This window comes from Anguilla rostrata, chromosome 15 (genome assembly GCF_018555375.3).
Source record: "Anguilla rostrata isolate EN2019 chromosome 15, ASM1855537v3, whole genome shotgun sequence".
NCBI lineage: Eukaryota > Metazoa > Chordata > Actinopteri > Anguilliformes > Anguillidae > Anguilla > Anguilla rostrata.
The window spans coordinates 28,089,792-28,108,625 of NC_057947.1; the positions used below are offsets into that span (position 1 = coordinate 28,089,792).

An 18,834-nucleotide genomic window follows, 5' to 3' on the forward strand; every position below is an offset into this window, starting at 1 on the left:
ATGGATGCTATGTAAAAAGTTGTTTAAGTCACTCTGGATAAGATCATTTGCTAAATACCTGTAATGTGACATTTTTGTGAATACAGTCTGTAGGGTGCACCTTTTGCAGTTTCTGTAGTCCATTTTATAAATATTTTGTGGGTGCACCTTTGTAACTGTCTAGACTGCTGATATAAAAACGGAGCTGATCTTTGAATAGACGCATTAAATGATCTAACCATCCGAATGTGCCATCTCTACATACTGTGGAACACGTTGTTCTGCAAGTGGACTCTTGTCGTGTAAACACAATTTTGTTGAAGGACACTGACTAAACAGTGCAGTGCAGAACAAACATTGAGCAGGAGTTCAACCTCCTTGTGTGTTCAGTGTTCTGCCTAGTTGTGTGTGTGTGTGTGTGTGTGTGTGTGTGTGTGTGTGCGCATGTGCGCGTGTGTGTTTGGAAAGAGATTTGCCCAAGTGATTATTTTTTTGTGGTGTAGAGAAAGTAAGAGCAAAACAGTTTACTGGTTGCAGATGAAAATAACTTTAAGTAGAACCCTAGTTTTGCCCTCTGAGAGATTAGTCAGAGATGAGTGTTGTCTGCTGGCTGATAACTTTGTATTCTGGGTCTGTGCACCATGATTGGTTGATGTGATTAAAAAATAGTTCACTGGGAAAAGCAACCAGAAGTATGAATTGAATTATTGTGGGTAATTCTGAAGTAGGTGTGTGCAATGAGAACAGAAACTTCGAGATCATCATTCAAAAAGCCTCTTTATTTGTCTCTGTGAGTCTTATTTAACCCTTTGAAGAGTAGGTTTTTTTTTTTGAATGTTTTTTCAAAAGTCAGTGTTCTAGAACTCCGTTGCTTTCAATTACCAGTAGCGATTGTGACATCACCTTTAGAATGTCCAGTTAAGAATATTCTTATCACATATTTATGATCTGAAAAGGGTTAACAGTCATCAAGCATTTGTATTTGTTTGCTCAAATTTATTCATAACGTACCGGATCCAGCCAATGTACTTGGACACCTGTGTGTAGACGCCGTACTTCCCCTCCCGGGCGCACCCCTCCCCCCAGCTGACCACGCCCGTCACGAACCACGTCTCCCCGAACTGGGTGACGTGGGGCCCGCCGCTGTCGCCCTGGCAGGCGTCCTTGGTCTCCATGTCGTAGCCGGCGCAGAACATGCGGTTGGTGATCTTGAACTGGCTGGACTCGATGCAGACGGCGCGGTCCACGTAGGGCACGCTGAGGCGCTGCAGGAGGGTGGCCTGCCGCCCGCCCTCGCGCAGCCGCCCGAACCCGCTCACCATGCCCTGTTCCTGCCGCATCAGCACCTCCTCGGCGAAGTCGTTCTCGGGCAGGCAGGCCGGCAGGACGAAGGGCGTGAAGCGTATGGGGTCCTTCAGCTTGATGAGGGCGATGTCGTTGTGGTACGTCTCCGGGACGTAGTGCTTGTGCGTCAGCACCTGCTCCACCTTGTGGATCGACTCCGTCCCTTCATCCACCTCTCTGTCAAATTCACCTGAGGGTGGGGGGGGTAGGGGGGGGTGGGTGGGTGGGGGGGGGGGGAGTTCAGGCCAGGGTGAGCAGCAGTAGTCAGATGGGACAAACCAGCAGTAATTCCCCCTGCCTTTATAAGATCATGGTGATGCTGTCAATCAAGCAAGCCGCTAGCTGTCATTCATAATATCAGTCTGTAGACAAAGCCATGTCTCAGACTGTTATAACTGCTGTTCTAAGATAACGATGACACTGTCAATCAAGCAAGCAGCTAGCTATCATTCATAATATCAGTTGATAGACAAACCATGTTTCAGACTAGTATAACTGCTATTAATATTAGACTAGTGCCTGGTCTTAGATGGGAAAACTCAATTGTAGAATGACCAGATGCAACGTACCGACTATGACGTAGAATGACCGCGTCTGGTTCATGCAATGTGCTGCAGATAAAATGAAGTATTCGTTTAGGATTGTGCCCCCACAGAATCCCATATCCTCCGTGTTCATGAGGAGAGCCTGAGGAAGGACGGAACGGTTGCAGAAGTCCCATCAGCTAGGCATGCTGATCTTTCTCCAATGTGTTTATGCACACTCTAAAATGAAACCTGACCTGACAAAAAAATATGCGTGTATTTGCCTGCATGAAGTACGCAGGTGTGTGTGAGCGAGTCAGCGAGTGTGTGAGTGTGTGTGTGTGTGTGTGTGTGTGTGAGTATGTGAGTGTGTCTGTGTGTGTGTGAGTGTGTGTGCGTCTGTGTGTCTGTGTATCCGTGTGTCTACTGTACCTGCCATGGGCAGTCTCCTGGCGGGCACTCTTCCCCACCCACAATCCGTGTCTGTGCGGCAACCTCTGGCATGACATAGTCCTCATCCGCAATGTCTTCCATCTTCATAACCGTAGTGACCGTCTTATTCACGCCGGCGGCGGCGTCGGTCACGTTATTCGCGCCGATCTCCTCAGTAGCGTTGCCGAGCTTCGTGGAGTTGTCTTGAGGCTGGTAGATGTAGATCCTCCTGGTTTTTCCGGATTTCCGAACGCCGCATTTAAAGGGGTCTGCCGGAGAGCCAGGAGGAAGGGTTCAACCTGCAGCTCATGCGCCTCCAGTCAGTGTGTGAGGTGAATGGACTGCATTTATATAGCGCTTTTATCCAAAGCGCTTTACAATTGATGCCTCTCATTCGCCAGAGCAGTTAGGGTTTAGGTGTCTTGCTCAAGGACACTTCGACACGCCCGGGCCGGGGTATGAACCGGCAACCCTCCGACTGCCAGACAGTCGCTCTTACCTCCTGAGCCATGTCGGCTGAAGAAGTAACAGCCTGGAGATGAGCTCCCTCTCTCTCTCTCAAATGTCCTCATATCACAGCACATTGCACGAAATGGAAATACAAGTTGTCTGCGGGCTGATCTTACCGATTGGAAGTCCGTTAATCAGTCTGAAACATTCATTTATTGTAACATTAACATGTGTTTCTTATGTACAATTAAGTGGGAAAGTTTAAGTGGGAAATATTAATTATGGCTTGTTATATTTCAGAAATTGTAATTGGGGTGGAGTGGGAGTGGAGTGGAGTGGGGGTTAGGGGCGGGGGGGTGTGTATAGTGTGGTAACGCCAAGGCTGGAAACTCCCTGCTTTGATCGAAAAATGTAAGTTAACCTCAATATCGTTTGAACTTTTACTCTCTTTTCACTTTTACTCTTTTCCGGTCACATTCTCTCATGCTGTCTCACGTCTAACTCACACACTTTCTCTGTCTGTCTATCTGTCCCCCTCTCTCTCACCATGGGAAATGCAGGACTTTTTGTCCTCTCCCAGGAAGTACCCTTTGACGCAGGAGCACTGGACCCTGTCTTTCTGGACGTGGCAGTAGTGCTGGCATTCTCCGTTCTTGTTCATGCACAGCTGTGGGATGGCTGAGGGGGAAGGGGGGGGGGGGGGGGGGACAGAGGTGTGGGTGTCAGAGGGGCGAACACAAGAGCTGAGAGCACAATCGCTTTTGATTTACAAAGCTTACAAAGCCCATCTTTTTATCCAGGGATCAAAGGATCCTCAGGATCAGCGGACTCGGGAGGGAATGGCAAAGATGGTTTCCATGGTGACGGTACCCTACCAATTTCGCAGTTGACTCCCTGGAACCCAGCCATGCAGTAGCAGGTGTATTTCCCGATTCCATCCTTACAGACACCCTGGTTGATGCAGGGCAACGATTCGCAGGAATCCCCATCTGTGGAGCCGCAAACATGGCTGAGCGAGGAGTGAAACGCCCCAGTATAGCTCCTACAATACTCAGCTGCTCCCTTAAAACATAAACCGTCCTTAACACAGCCGAGGGTGCCTATACATCACATGTGCCCCAACAGTGCGATTAGCACCCTAAACTCTACCCTACCAATTCCATTTCAAATAGCCAAACGCTTTCTTTAAAATCTCATTTTCCTGTCCCTTCCGCCTACAGCAGCTTAAAACTCACCTCGCAATGCACACAATCTTCTTAATGTGAACTCTGTTTTTTATCCCCACTGTAAAATCCCACTCCAATTACACCACCTCCAACACTGACCTTAATACCCCTAACACACTCTCCCTAGCACCACAACACCTCAACACAAAGGAAAACCTCACTCAAACTTACACAGGGCAACAAAAAAAAAAAACTTGTCCTCACAGAACACAGCTGAAATCCCCCCCCCCCCCCCAACACACACACGTACAAAATAAAACATAGCTGAAATCTCCCCCAAACACACCCATAAACACACACCCACACACGACAAAACATAGCTGGACCATTTGGTCTTACCAAAATATTTATTCCAGAACTCGTCCTAAGGGAATGAGAAACAAACAATTAAAAGAGTAAATGAAAACTGCCTAAAAGCGTAAGTTACGTTATAATGATACATTACAGTTATAATGATATATTACAGTTATGATGTACATTACGGTATGAACACAAGTGTTTGTGGGCGGGGCAGGGTGGGGGAGCCAGGCGCTTCAATGTTGCAACTTATGAATTCTGTATCAACTTAAACATTGAGAGTTTTGTGAGCAAAACACATCTCCTCCTTAAATGACTACAGCCCCTTATAGGACCACAGGAGGCCTGTCCTAATTAGCCATTCTTCATGGATTAATTTATTATTATTATTATATTATGAATAATAATAATAATAATGATAATAATAACTCTCAGTAGACGTCTAAAGTGTATAATAAGAACAATCAATTGCAATTCAGTAGTTGGAACTGTGATTAGAAGGAACACCAACATTTGATAACCCCGTCATTAGACTGTTTTCATTCCAGAATTAGAATGTGCTGTACTGTGCTGTATATTTCACAGTATTAGAATGTGCTGTACTGTGCTGTATATTTCACAGTATTAGAATGTGCTGTACTGTGCTGTGTATTTCACAGTTTTAGAATGTGCTGTACTTTGCTGTATATTTCACAGTATTAGAATGTGCTGTACTGTGCTGTATATTTCACAGTATTAGAATGTGCTGTACTGTGCTGTATATTTCACAGTATTAGAATGTGCTGTACTGTGCTGTATATTTCACAGTTTTAGAATGTGCTGTACTGTGCTGTGTATTTCAGTTTTAGAATGTGCTGTACTTTGCTGTATCTTCACAGTATTAGAATGTGCTGTACTGTGCTGTATACTTCACAGTATTAGAATGTGCTGTACTGTGCTGTATATTTCACAGTTTTAGAATGTGCTGTACTGTGCTGTATATTTCACAGTATTAGAATGTGCTGTATATATTCCAGTTTTAGAATGTTCTGTACTTTCATTTTCAGTACAAGCATGTAGACTGTGTTGGAAGATGAATGGGGGGGAGTGGGTGTGAAAGAGGAAGATGTGCTACTTGCTGTCTTCTTGTCATCCTCAAATATCTCCCTGGCCTCTTCATAGCTGCACCTCTCCTCTATGCACTCCCTCTCCATGTCCCCCTTACGGAACTCCTCAAATGCGCTGTTGGCCCGGCGCCTTCTGGCCAACACTTGACTTGCATCCTGACCCTGGAGGAAAACTGAGATCAGAGGACAAGAGTCATACATAACAGCAGTCCCACCAAAAAAAACCCACCCCTTCCACCCCAACAGCTGTCATGCACAACATTCTCACCCCCCAAAGAATCCACCCCCCAACAGCAGTCATATGCAACATTCTCCATCCCCATCCACAGCAATATGCACCTAAATCCCTCTGTGGTTCACAACATTCTCCCAATTGTACCTCCCCCCAACACACAACCAGCACCCCATCCACCCCAATATGGCCCCTAATCCAAATCCAAAACATAGTCCCAAACATATTGTCAACCCCCCCCCCCCCCCCCGGTTTCCAGACTCAGGTTTATGAAACCAGAAGAATCTGTACATTTTAGACATGGTACCTACAGAATTCACCTGCTCTTAGATACTTCCATCTAAAAAAAACTGCTCAAGTGGACCATAGGAGTTCGAAAATAGTCCGTCAACAGAAAATGAACTTCTCTAATATATGTCAGCCTGTTTGAACTGAGCTGAGAGATGTCAGTCTGTTTGTTGAGTTTCAAACAATGGAAAAAATGACCTTCAAAGATAACTCCTGACTGTGATCACAGCACTGAACCTCCTAGAGCTGTAGGGAATGACTGTAGTAATCCACCATTCCACCAAGTGGCATAACACACACTCCTACGTATGCCCTGTCAAATGGCATAGAGTAAGAACTACCCAGGCATACCCAGACTTTTATAGTTCCTATATTACGATACCACGATACAATTTTGACTCTGCCATTCTCGATTTATAGATTTCACATGCTCACTGTCTAAATTTAAGTTTTGTATTACCATGGCTTGCTTGATTTTTTTCGTCTGACTTTAAAATCTTCCTTTGAGTGTCTGGTCCTGTTTTCAAGGACAGCCTTGAGTTTTTTTACTGAACAATGGCGGTACCTACCCTCTGCGGAAATCAGCTGAAACAGAAGGAAGAGACAGCAACTGCTTGCGAGACGAGACATGGCCGCTTCGCAGGATAGTACACCTCGCCACTCCAGAGGAACGTGAGAACTGGGAGCGAGAGGGGGGGACGGAGAGCGGGAGAAAGGTCGCCGACCTTGCGCAGCAGATAATGTGTAGTGTGTGTGTGTGTGTGTGTGGGGGGGGGGGGGGTTGTGGGTCTCGGGCGGGCATGAGTTTCTGTGGGGTCATTTGGGATGAGAGACAGGAAGAGAGTCTCCGCTGACCTCAGCGAGCACCGATACTGCGTCCTGTTTTCACATTTTAGACGAACGCCGTTTTCTGATGGACGGCCCATGGTGTCACCATGGAGACGGTCAGCAGATCCACCAATGAGACTGCTTTTCCGCTGGGGTCAGGGGTCGCATGGGACGTGCGCACTCCAAAAAGGACAAGATATGTTGTAAATATTTGCTCTGTTCTCTTTGGCCTGACTCTGCCAATGGTTAACAGAAATCAGTTTGATTTGGGATCGACTGCACCCTGGCCAGTATGAGCAGTAAGAGCCTCAGCCTCATGTTAGAGTAGCTCGTGCGGAACGTGTTTCCGTTGTTTGGCTGCAGGTGGCGCCGTAGAGCACCGCTGCCTGGTTCTGGGTCCACCCAGTGGCTGCACCACGGTCTGTGGGCTGCACCCAGATCAGGGCAGGTCTATGATCGCATAATTGTGTTCAAGTTTTTTACGCTTCTCTCCCTTTTCGTATTCAATTTCTCCGTATGACCAGCAACAAACGTGATGCTTCACAACATCACTTTTTAAGCTTTTGCAATGTGAGCAAATTAAAATGCAGCAGATCCTGCACCACATCTGCGTTATTCATTGGGGTTTATGCTGCTTCTGAAACTAAGTGCCTTCTAAAGAAGTTTTGATTCATGTGCATTGTATGTTGTAGGCAACTAATTGATTGATTTGAATTATCCCAGGTGAGGCTAATTGTGAGCCAATTTAAGATAATCTGTACTGCCCAAATCTAGTTCTTTTTTGTGCTAAGTAGGTTTGGCTGTTAAGGTAGCCAAACATTTTCTTACTTTTGTCAAACAATTCTAATGCAACTGTCTGAAGTCTCAGTGCATGAACTAGCTTGTTCTTAAAAAACTTTTTTGTATGTTTCTTATATAATTATTTAAGTTCTAGTCATTTTTCTTTGTGTGAAGAATCAGCCGGCTTTGTGACAAGCATATTACCTTGTGTTAATTGCAAAATTATGAAGCTAAAGCCTTTTCTCATCTCATATGATGGATAGTCTAGAATAGATAGTTTTCTTTTGCTTTTCCCATTTTAATTGTAAGCAAAGTTTGTATAGAAACATACATGTATTAAATGAAATTTAATGTTATTATATATTTTTTATATGTACACAGTTTATTCAATCTGTCACTCAACCATTCGTTTTTTAAGCAGATTTATGTAAACAGATTTACAATTACATGGGCAAATGGAGCTTTCGCATCATGTATGTGGACAGGAAAGCGAAGGTAACTGAAATAAGGTGGTTGCCATATAATCTGCAAATCTTTCCTTTACACCAAGCTTCCTAGTCAGATGACTTGGTGTGCAGAAAGCTGAAAGCTATCTGGAAATTAGACCTTCACATTTTCAAGAGCTTCAACAAGTATTTCACTGTATGCAAACATTACAGGTTGATTCTACACTGTCTAAACTGTTTCATAAATCTGGCCCTGGAGCTTGCACTGTGCATCACCTGGTTCAAATAAACTTAACTAATTTGGCTCCAAATGAAATCCTGATATGGAATTTTCTTCTAGGGGTTCTTTTTGAAAGAAATATGTTGAAAGTGTGGCTGTGAATGAAAAAAATATAATTATGTTTTTAAAAACATTTTATTTTATTATGAGCCTTTTCTAATAGTTAATTGCCCTAAGCAATACAGTATAGCATTTTAAAAATTAATAAGTGTGTGTGTGTGTCTGTGGCATGTTGGTATCCCAGTTCAGGACAGTGGACGACCAGAAGTAGACCAGAGATAAATCACATGACCAAGTATAAATAAAATGCTGCAAGCTGGGTAAGAAAATGTGAAAGTGTGCCAAGAGGATTGCTGGTATGTCGCTGGGCAAAACAGGTGATATTTTTATGACATTATATAATCTCGGTGCCATTAATCGCCTGTCCGGCGGTATGCTCGTGAATCCACTCCAGGTACTTTGACACGCGCGTGTATATCCCATAATTCCCTGGTCGGGCGCAGCCCTTGCCCCAGCTGACGATGCCGAGGAGGAACCAGGTTCGCCTGTACTTGGTGACCAGCGGGCCGCCGCTGTCGCCCTTGCAGGAGTCCTGCCTGCCTTCGATGTAGCCGGCGCAGAACATGTTGGCGGTGATGCTGACGCCGCTGTTCTGCACGCAGTCCTGCGTGCGGATGCGCGGCACGTCCAGCCTGCGGAGGATGCGGGAGGTGGGGCCGCCCTCGCTGCGCCTGCCCCACCCGCTGACGGTGTGCGAGTGGACGGCCCACAGCTCCTGGTCCGCCAGCTGCCGCCGGGGCAGGCACACGGGCACGGCGTACGCCGAGAAGCGAATGGGCTCCTGCAGCCGCAGCAGGGCGATGTCGTTGTCCGACGTCTTCACCACGTAGCCCGGGTGCTCCACGATCTCCGCCACCCGGACGGTCTGCTCCGATCCCTCGCTCTCGTCCAGGTTGTGCTCACCTGATCCGAGTAGCATCAGTCAGTCAGCGGCGTGCTTATGAACGAACGCTTTGCAAATGCGCGCAGTACAATGCAGTACAGTAGAGAGAAGAACAAACATCTTAAAGAGACAAACAGATTTACATTTGTATACGTTCACAGCCGTAACAAACATGGGCTACACAAATAGACAGTGCAGTGATTTAATGATCTTAAATCAGCATTCTCGAGATATCAATAGATTAATGGACAGGGCAGCCCAGCACTGTCCCTGGTGATCTACCATCCTATAGACTCCAACCCTAACAAAGCACGCCTCATTCAACAGCTAGAGATTTTGTCAAGCTGCTAATTAGTAGTATCAGGCGTGCCAAATTAGGGTTGGACTACAGTAAATGTCTACAGGATAGTAGATCTCCAGGAATAGAATTTGGCAGCCCTGCTTTAAAGAAATCCTACTGCCAGTGTGTAAAATAAACAGGTTTGTACCTGCGACCACTTTGAGGTGCTTGACATCTATCTTCTCCATGCAGTGGGTGGCGGTGAGGATCCAGGTGGCTGTGTAGATGGCTCCTCCACAGAATCCCTTTTCTCCGTACACCAGCAGAACCTGGAGGACAGAAAAGCCCACAGATGCCTTCATCACAACAAACATCACAGACTCCAGCGTGAAGAACGGCACCGGCTCCTGCCATACAGGGAATGGTAAACACCAAGGTTTAACCCTTAAGAAGGTTTTTTTTTAATGGTTCTTTTTTTTCAAAATTATAAGTCAGTGTTCTAGAACTCCATCGCTTTCAGTTACCAGGAGTGAATGTTTCATCGGCATTAGAATGTTCCGTTAGGAGCATTCTGATCACATGCCCGTGATCGTACACCTTAGAGGTTTAAAGGGGTGTGAGGCTTGTGAAGGTTCCTCACTGTGCTGTGGTTCCTGTACCTGCCAGGGACAGTGACCCCTGGGGCATTCCGTGCCCCCCACGATCCTCGCCCGAGGGTCATTTGGGTCCGTCTTCTCTGAGTGGTTCCCCTGCAGGACAGGGACCGTCCCACAGGGGTACGTCTCTAGGAGAGAGGGGGAGGAGAGCTTTGGTTGTTGTTGTTGTTGTAATTGATATTTGTCACGTTTGCTTTGGCCACACTGTGTGAAATGTCATATAAATTAAGTGCTTGAAATGAGAGGGAGGGAGGACGGGAGGGAATGCTTAGAAAAACAAAAAAGAAAAGCTAGTCTATTTTAAAGATACATGGCACCGCACCCATGGCAACCCCGCTAAACTCCCATTTCTGGGTCCCACCTTGAGCCAGGCAGCGCTGTCCATCCTCAGCCAGGAGGTAGCCCGCCGCGCAGGAGCAGTTTCGGGACCCTCCTTCCTCCTCGCAGAAGTGTTCACACCCCCCGTTGTCATGCAGACAGGTGTCCGGAACGAGCTTGAATTCTGCGGCGAGGAAGACGATGCTGACGAAGGTGCTCTGACTGTATTGTGTTCAGCATGCAGCACAGCAACAGAAGGGACTGTTTTTTTTTTATATTAAGTTTTTGCCTTGGGAAGAAAGAAATAGGCCCCTGTTGCCACACCCTAAATACCTCCCCAGGACAGAATATGAAAATGCTGTAACACATAAACATTCTCATCTTACTTAGCTTACGAGCAGGATGACAGTTTAGCAATCACATCTAGGCCTCAGCCACCCTGTGTATACAGAGATTCTCCAGGACCAGTTTAACACAGGGGGGTGTGGTCTTAGGGGGCGTGCTCACCCTAAAATTGAGATTACCTAGCTCGCAGTTTCGCCCGCTGAACCCTGGGGGGCAGAGGCAGTTGTAGGATGGCCCTTGATTGGAGCACGTTCCATTGTTCTCGCACGGACTGGAATGACAGTTGTCTTTAACTGTGGAGATTCAAAACACAGTGATGCAGCGTGACCTCATTGATCAGCTCCCTGGCGGACCAGCGATGATTTTTCCCAATGGCACATACTTCAGTTTCACCGCTGCCAAACAAAATGGCGTTCTCACCGTTGTAGTTTTTCCAGAACTCATCCTGTAAAATAAAATGGAGAAAATGAACATTTTGTTTCTCCATGTCAAAGGAGGCATGTGACTTAAAGCGAGTGTGTGTGAATTGGATACTTGTGAACTGGATCTAGTACACTCTCAAAATGGATATGTTAATATCCAACACAATTTTTCTGCTACTGCTTTTGTATTAGTTTTAAAGCATTTTGTGTCAAAGCTACTACTTTTTCGGTCATGAATATACAATTTATTTATTAACAAAAGGAGACTACTTAACATAGACTGTGTTGAGAGTAACACCAAATGTGTTGTCCTTAACTAGACATGGGGGCGTGCAAATAAATGACACATCTGTTAGAGGGTCCACTGTGGCAGCAAGATCCTTCCTTGAAAGCAGGACGTTAAGGGTTTAAATACTGGATAAAGCGTTACTGTTGCACCCTTGAGATTGAATTGCGCCTAATTTTCTCCAGCGGATGTCCATCTGAAGGGCTTATACACATTCTGTAAACCAAAAGCTACGCTACATGAGTAGCCCTGGATTATGGCGGCTGCTACACAAACGCACACATCCCGTATCCCGTGACTGTGTGGCCTTGGATAAGGCTGCGCGGCGAGCAGTGAGGACGGCGGCGACGGCGGCGGCGGCGGCCTCGCGTACCGTGGCTCGGTCGTGCTCAAACACCTCCCGCGCCTCTTCGTACGAGCAGAGCTCCTCCAGGCACTCCCTCTCCAGGTTCCCGGTCTTGAGCTCCTCCAGCCAGCCCGAGTTGGCCCGCCTGACCCTGTCGAGGAGGCTGTGGGCCTGGTCCCGTCCCTGGAACACTGCAGGGGGGCAGGGGGGGGGGGGGGTCCCCAGAGTTACGTATGCATGTTAAAGCCAAACATCTCACTCGGACAGGAAAGACACTGTTGGTGCTTTTGCCCCACCCCCCATCCCCATTATATTACAACCGTTAAAGCAGAAGTGAGTACATGAGTGTATGTTTCACTGCAAAATTAACTGAATTTCAAGCATTTGCAAAAACTTTAGTTTTTGAAGAAGCTGAACCGTGGGATATGAGCCCAGATAGCGAGCGCCTGGCAGTGCCGACCTGGCGCAGATCCAGCCCAGAGTCGCTCGCTATCTGGGGGAGACTCAGAGATACCGGCGCGTGCGTGTTACTGCCTCTGTCGTCCGCGGACCCCGTGCTGTCCCCCGTTACCTGAGGCTGGAGCAGAGCCGGTGAACCCCAACAGGAGACAGGCAATTCGCAGCCACATGGTGAAATTCTGCCGCAAGTCTCTTTCTCTTTCTCTCTCCCTGCCCCAGTGTCCAAAGTCTGTCCACGTTCTTTACCCCGTGGTCCCTTGGGCCTGCCCCTTTCACAGTCGCCCCCATCCCATCCCCCCCCCCCTCTCCTCCCCCCTGGACCCTGAGATGAATAAGCTCCTTCCATTGGCTACAAAGCTGACCCCTCCTCCAAACCTTTCAGTCCTCTGGAGCAGGCTGCAGCTACAGATTCCCATTTGGCCTCACATCACTCTGGAACATTGTTTATTTATGTCTGGTCATTGGCAATTCTTATACATTGTTATTGCCTGTGGCCTTGTGCTGTTCTCAGTTATTGATTATTCATTCTGACTTCACAGTGATTCATTGATGGATTACTCATGTCTCACTTCACCCTGCTACATGCTAAAGCACTTACTATTCTGTGGTTTCTTTATTCTTTGTTTTGGATTTAAGCCTATGTAGTAGGAAAAAAATTTACATTTACATCGTATGAAAGTGCATTAAATTTAGTAAGTCAGTCCAGATAGGGATTTGGAAATAATGTTCTTTATTTTTTTGTTAGATACAATATTGTAAATACTTGAAAATTACATTATATGATAATCATTTGTAAAATGCCCTTTATTCAGCCTAATAATGTATCTGTATCTGATTTGGTTATTTGGTGAGTATTCTTGAGATTACCCTTATTTCAGTTTTTCATTCAAAAACACTTCAGGCTGTTTTTTGGGTCATTTTTGGCTCTTCAGGACATATATTATGTTCAATGAACATGTAACTCATTCTGGATTATGGAAATAGATATACCAAAGTTTTACAAGGTTGTTCTAAATTGACAAAATACTTCAAATGTGGCCAGGACGGTGTCAGATTTGCTAAAATTTAAAAAGTCCCCCAAAAGTCGATTGAGTATTACGGTATTCTGGGTGTTTTAACATGTATTTCATATCCTAGTTCTGATTGTTATGGCTCATGGGGTGTTTTCTTGCACAAGACCCACATTTCCTCTGGAGATGCCATTAATCAGGTTGTTCCTGATGCAATTGTTATGTTTCATTCCCTTTGTTGTTATTCTTTAAACTGGTCTTGCTGGCACCTCCACAGCCAATGATAACCCCCTATCTATGTCAGCACGTCCTGTGGGTTCATCAGAAAGTCTGAACTGATGGCGTAGGTCCACAGCACCATAGAGAGGACTTATGTATAAATAGGCCTCCAATATCAATATATTTGTTCATAAATTATATCAAAATCTGGTGGACAGATGTTTACTTTATGCAACATTGTCATCATTATTATACCCTTCCTCAGTTTATTAATTACTTTGTTGGTGAATTAGAACTGCTTTCTTTTAGCCTTAGTCCTCTCTGCTCAAATAAGGTTAATTCAGTTGCCTAAACAGTTATTTTTTGAATACTTTGCCCTTTTCAGCTGGAGCTGAAGTTACTTAGAGCAGACACGCTCTATAAATGGCAGAGCAAGAGGCAGACTCCCTCCAAAAAAAATGCATTATCAAGAGTCCCACAGGATATTTTCTGGAAAAACTGAGGTACCGCCGTCTACCGGCCACCGCTCCAGCGTAAACCTGGCGGTAACGGGGGGAGCTCGCGGCCGTCACACACCGGCCATGGTGGCGTGGATCCAGGGCAGGTAGCTGGAGACGCGGGTGTAGATTCCGTAGAAACCCGACTGGGCGCACCCTTTGCCCCAGCTCACCACGCCCGTCAGGAACCAGGTGTTCCTGTAGCGGGTGACCAGGGGGCCCCCGCTGTCCCCCTGGCAGGAGTCCTGCACCCCGCCCAGGAAGCCGGCGCACAGCATGTTGTCGGTGATGGTGAGGCTGATCTGGGCGCGGCACTCCTGCAGCGGCACGCGCGGCACCTCCAGCCGCTGCAGGATGAGCGACTCCGGGCCGGACTGCGCCAGCTTGCCCCAGCCGCTCACCGTGGAGCTCCGCACCGCCGCCAGCGCGCTCCGGGCGAAGTCCCCGCCGCGCGGCGGCAGGCAGGCGGGCAGCGCGAACGGGCCCGGCACCATCGCCGAGTCCAGCTGCAGCAGGGCCAGGTCGCCGTCCGCGGAGGACAGGTTGTAGCTCGGGTGGACGAAGAACCGCGCCACCTTCTTCACCTGCTCCGTGCCCTCGTCCATCAGGCGGATGTGCTCACCTGGAGGGAGGACAGGAAAAGGGGGGAAGAGGAAAGGGGGAGACCGGACCGGAAGAAACGAGCAGGGAGGCAGGAGAGGGAGAATGTGAAAGTGAAAGGGGAGGAAGGGGAGAACGAGGGGTGGAGCAGATGAGTTGGGGGGGGGGGCGGAAAGAGGGAGAAGAGAGGGGGCAGCGGGGGCGGTAACAGGAACAACGTCAAACTTTGACACGGCGGAAGACAGAACGTGTCAAATCTGCCATTGTGGATCCAGCTCATTCCACGCACCCAAGGTAACCCGCAGGTCCGTTGCCCGTGTTCGCCACACGCAGTGTGCAGCCGTGAGGACCCATCGGGTGTCCAGGATAATGCCTCCACATGTATACAACCCATTATGCTCCAGCATCGCCTGAAGACAGAGACAGAAACAGAGAGCGATGGACTGGCACTATATATATGTGTATATATATACAATTACTGATATATATTTGGAGAGTATCTTAATTATAATGAAATAACATTTGAAATGTAATAGAAAGCAGGTTTGCATATGTTGACATGCAGTTATTATTTTAATGATGCTGCACATACCTTAGCTGGTCTGGGAGTGTGTATATAAAGTATGATATAGGTATAATGTGTATATAATGTGTGGGTTCAGTGCGGACATGTGCAGTACCTGCCATGGGCACTCGCCCTTGGGGCACACATCACCTTTCACAATCCTGGGGTTGAAGCTCCCCACCACTCTGCCGCATGGGAAAGGGACTGGGGGGGAGGGGGGACGAAGGGAGGGGAGAGACAATTAGACACGAGCACAAAACACTGTTGAGAGACACTTCACTTGGAGAGGCACTTCCTCTCTGCGCAAACCTTACAGCGCTGTGCCTACGCTCTCGACAGACCTGGGTCAAATACGTATTTGTTTAGGATTCAAACACTTTTCTACGCTTTACTGATCTTGTCTGGTGTATTGGAACCATGGAAATACTCTCAAAAAGTGCTAAATTACCCCAGGAAAGATAAATAGAGCACAGAAAATTATTTGAATCCAAAACAAATACGTATTTGACCCAGGCCTGGCTCGCAGGCCTGTCTGTCTGATGGGGGTCGGGATTCGGGCGTGGCAGGGGCGCGGGTGGGGTGCAGACCTGCTGGCAGGCAGGTGGAGTTGTCTTCAGCCAGGCGGTAGCCGGGGGCACAGCTGCACTGGAGCAGCGAGCCGGGCCCCTCATTGCAGAAGTGTTCACACCCTCCGTTGTTGTACAGGCAGCTGAGGGAGCTCGGGTCTGCTGCGGGCACGGAACAGGAAAAGACAATCGGACAGAAAGATAACGGGTCATCGAGAGAAGCCGCGACGAGGAATTCCAATCACACTCATCTCCCGATCCACCTGCTACCGGCCACAGTTAGTGCCTGAGGATAAGTCAGACTCAGTGTTTGACAAAAGAAGCGACAGGCTCAGTCATACTACAGCCGGCCTGTTGCTTCTTTTGTCAAACACTGAGTCTGACTTATACTCAGACTTATGTACCTGCCTGACAGGTATAGGTGAAATTACCTGTGCCACAGTCCTTTCCCTCGAACCCAGAGGGACAGATGCAGGTGTAGGAGTTCACATGGTCCAGACAGGTGGCTCCATTCTGGCAGGGACTGGGACTGCAGGCATCCTCCTCTCCAGAGTGAAATGGATCAGAACTCATAAACACACAGATAGTACGCAGAACTCCAGCCGATTCAACGACCAGAGGACGGAACAGAAAACACTCGCGGGAGAAGCGGTAGAAAAAGGATGTCAAAAGTCCAGATACAGAAGAGTCACACAAAGAAGGACTCAGTATTACACAGGAGATAAATTTAAAACATACCTGTGTAACTCTTCCAGAAATCATTCTGCAAAACAAGGCAAAATGTTGAAGCCATTGTGAATTTACGATAATTTCACCCCGCTAAATTCATTAGTTAATAGGTATTTGATCAGTAATGTAATGTAGTTCTTTTTCCTGGGCTGAAGGAGCTTTTTGGACACTTGGGGTTCAGGTTGTGCAGATTTTGTAAGGGATACACAAAAACAAAAATATTCCTGTATTATTGAGTTAGTCCTCAGAGACTGAGAATAGCTTAGTGTAATACTTCCACATTTCACTCTCAGACACTCTGAGCGTTTATATAAAATACTACATTATCAGGGACTCTATATGTCCGTCACTGATACATTCATTATCAGGGATGTATTTGTATCACACTCAACAGAACATTCTCAGAGCTCTGCAGTATTTTTAACTCAGTGCTCACCAAGTTTTCGGGAACAGTGAAGATCTCTTGTGCCTCCTCGTAGGAACACTTCTCCTCCAAACACTCTCTTTCCAGGTCCGGCAGCTTCAGTTCCTCGAAGAGGGAGTTGGCGCGCCGCGTTCTGTGTGTCAGCACACCGCTTGCCTCTGGTCTCCTCAGGAACACGGTCGCTGAATTCAACCGTTGGAGGGGGAAAAAATCAGTCTTGGAAAACCATAGACTCGCCAGTCAATCATTGTTTTGTGAGATGAAGGCTGTTCCATGCGTGTGATTTCCAAAAAAACTGAAGATTTCTTACAAAGGTGAGCACTCCTGTCTTGAACTTCTCTTGCTGTCCTGGTTATATCCAGTTTGTTCTCTTCTTTCAAGACAGTAGTGCACATCTTTGTAAGTTTCTTGGCAATCTCATGCATGGAACAGCCTTCATCTCACATAAGAATAATTGACTGAGGAGTTTCTAGAGAAAGCTGTTTCTTTTTGGCAAATTTTTAAACGAAAATTGAATTTTCAAAATGCCATTGTATTAGATACTCTAGCAACTGAAAAGTAAGCTATTTTTTTTTAGCTTAATTAAACAACACAGTTGTTTTTAGCTGCACTTAATATAATAGGTGCTTTCCCTAGTACCAAATTAGGGCATTAGCATCAATACTTAAGGATGAGGTAACACAGTGTGCAGTGTAATGGCTGCTGAAAATTGGGCTTTGTAATCATATGTAAAGATTGAATTAAAATACAGTTATTTAAAACAGTAAAAGTAATCTGCAACATTATCCGTGTCAAGGCTGTATTCTTTGGTAAGTTTAATGCTACCTTGGTGAATAAAAGTAGACATTTATTTCTAAAACGTAAAAATTTCTGTGATTTCAAACTTTTGAACAGTAATGTATATATAATAATAATAATATTATTAATATATAAAATAATAATAAAAATTCATTTTTGGCTGTGAATAAATAAATAAATTTACAAATAAATTGGTGTCTAAGTGACACCAATTTAAGTGACCTCTCTATGTATATATATATGTATATATATGATGTACTGCTATTTCCTTGGTCTTTTTTTCAACATTAAGACTAACCTTGTAATTATAAACCTACCTAAGGGTAGGGAAAGAGAAACTCTGTGTTCGAGTAGCTTCCTTTTTAGACCTCATCAGGAGCTCCTGTTTGGCATGTCCCAGTGGGTCAATGTGTCAGACTAATTCCCGGGGTTTTTTATAATGGCGACGAAAAGGCTCTTACCTCCGTGAGTTCCAAGGCTGACCGAGATCCAGCAGAGAAACAGTAGCAGGTAGCGGAGCGTCGCTCTCTGTGCCTTGGACTCCATTGCTGTCATTGCAGGGCTTCTGGAGGATGGCTCAGGACCACGATCAAAGTCCAAATGTCGCTGACTCAGAGCCCGGGACTGTTCTCACACCACATCCTCACACAAACACATGCCATGTACATATGTGCCTCCTCACTCACCTGCACACACACACACACACACACACGCCATGTAGACACACACATATACGTATCATCACACCGTGTAGACACACACATTCACACATGCCTTGATCCCCCAGTCCCCCATGAAAACACATATACTGTACATTTTTGGCAGTTGGGATTGTCCAGTGATAAGTGTAAGATCAGAATGTTTGAGAGTTTCTAATGTAAGATGCTCAACCACTATTTGTCAGTGAGCAAATATTTTTGAATAATTATGAATAAACACGGATTTCATTTTTACAGAATATTTCATGGACGTGATCCACCAAATGCAAAATGGTCTTCCTCGGGAGATGTACTACACATGCACTGTGAGTGTGTTTGCGCACTTGTGTGAGTGTTCATGGTGTGTATGTGTTCGTGCGTTACCCAACAGAGCGTATGGGCTGCTCACAAGCCACACAGCCGTAAAGCGAACAAGTTCTCTGGACAGCGTGCCATGCAGC

At 46.4% G+C, this 18,834-nt stretch overlaps 2 protein-coding genes across 3 annotated transcripts; both read right to left on the reverse strand.

The window, feature by feature from the left end:
* Positions 1 to 737: 737 nt before the first annotated feature.
* f10 (coagulation factor X) lies at positions 738 to 12,529 on the reverse strand. Its single transcript, XM_064311556.1, has 16 exons — positions 12,380 to 12,529; positions 11,836 to 11,999; positions 11,175 to 11,199; positions 10,934 to 11,047; positions 10,453 to 10,593; positions 10,095 to 10,219; positions 9,644 to 9,764; positions 8,611 to 9,175; positions 6,448 to 6,686; positions 5,371 to 5,531; positions 4,295 to 4,319; positions 3,605 to 3,718; positions 3,276 to 3,407; positions 2,280 to 2,548; positions 1,893 to 2,010; positions 738 to 1,513 (listed from the first exon to the last, which is right to left on the reverse strand). The coding sequence occupies exons 1-16, from the start codon at positions 12,435 to 12,437 to the stop codon at positions 948 to 950; spliced, it is 2,937 nt and encodes a 978-aa protein (XP_064167626.1). The 5' UTR covers positions 12,438 to 12,529; the 3' UTR covers positions 738 to 947.
* A 451-nt stretch (positions 12,530 to 12,980) lies between these two features.
* LOC135240505 (coagulation factor VII-like) lies at positions 12,981 to 18,829 on the reverse strand. Of its 2 annotated transcripts, none has more exons than XM_064310047.1 (8): positions 18,137 to 18,829; positions 16,890 to 17,059; positions 16,463 to 16,487; positions 16,156 to 16,269; positions 15,746 to 15,883; positions 15,274 to 15,362; positions 14,883 to 15,003; positions 12,981 to 14,615 (listed from the first exon to the last, which is right to left on the reverse strand). In XM_064310047.1, exons 1-8 carry the CDS (start codon positions 18,228 to 18,230, stop codon positions 14,065 to 14,067), a joined length of 1,302 nt encoding a protein of 433 aa, XP_064166117.1. In that variant the 5' UTR covers positions 18,231 to 18,829; the 3' UTR covers positions 12,981 to 14,064. The 2 variants fall into 2 exon arrangements, with proteins under 2 accessions (XP_064166117.1, XP_064166116.1); XM_064310046.1 differs by having other exon boundaries at positions 15,746 to 15,886.
* Positions 18,830 to 18,834: the final 5 nt, after the last annotated feature.

Bases quoted from the DNA above. Each gene is read 5' to 3' on its own strand.
- f10 (XM_064311556.1), bottom strand. From the start codon at position 12,437: ATGTGGCTGCGAATTGCCTGTCTCCTGTTGGGGTTCACCGGCTCTGCT. The intron at 10,594-10,933 runs GTAATCTCAATT...TCCTCGCCGCAG, and splicing joins CGGGCGAAACTGCGAGCTAG to AATTCAAGCTCGTTCCGGAC. The intron at 2,011-2,279 runs GTACAGTAGACA...GTCCTTCCTCAG, and splicing joins CAGGAGACTGCCCATGGCAG to GCTCTCCTCATGAACACGGA.
- LOC135240505 (XM_064310046.1), bottom strand. From the start codon at position 18,230: ATGACAGCAATGGAGTCCAAGGCACAGAGAGCGACGCTCCGCTACCTG. The intron at 15,887-16,155 runs GTAATTTCACCT...CCGTGCCCGCAG, and splicing joins GGGAAAGGACTGTGGCACAG to CAGACCCGAGCTCCCTCAGC. The intron at 14,616-14,882 runs GTGCGTGGAATG...TCCTCCCTCCAG, and splicing joins GGACCTGCGGGTTACCTTGG to GTGAGCACATCCGCCTGATG.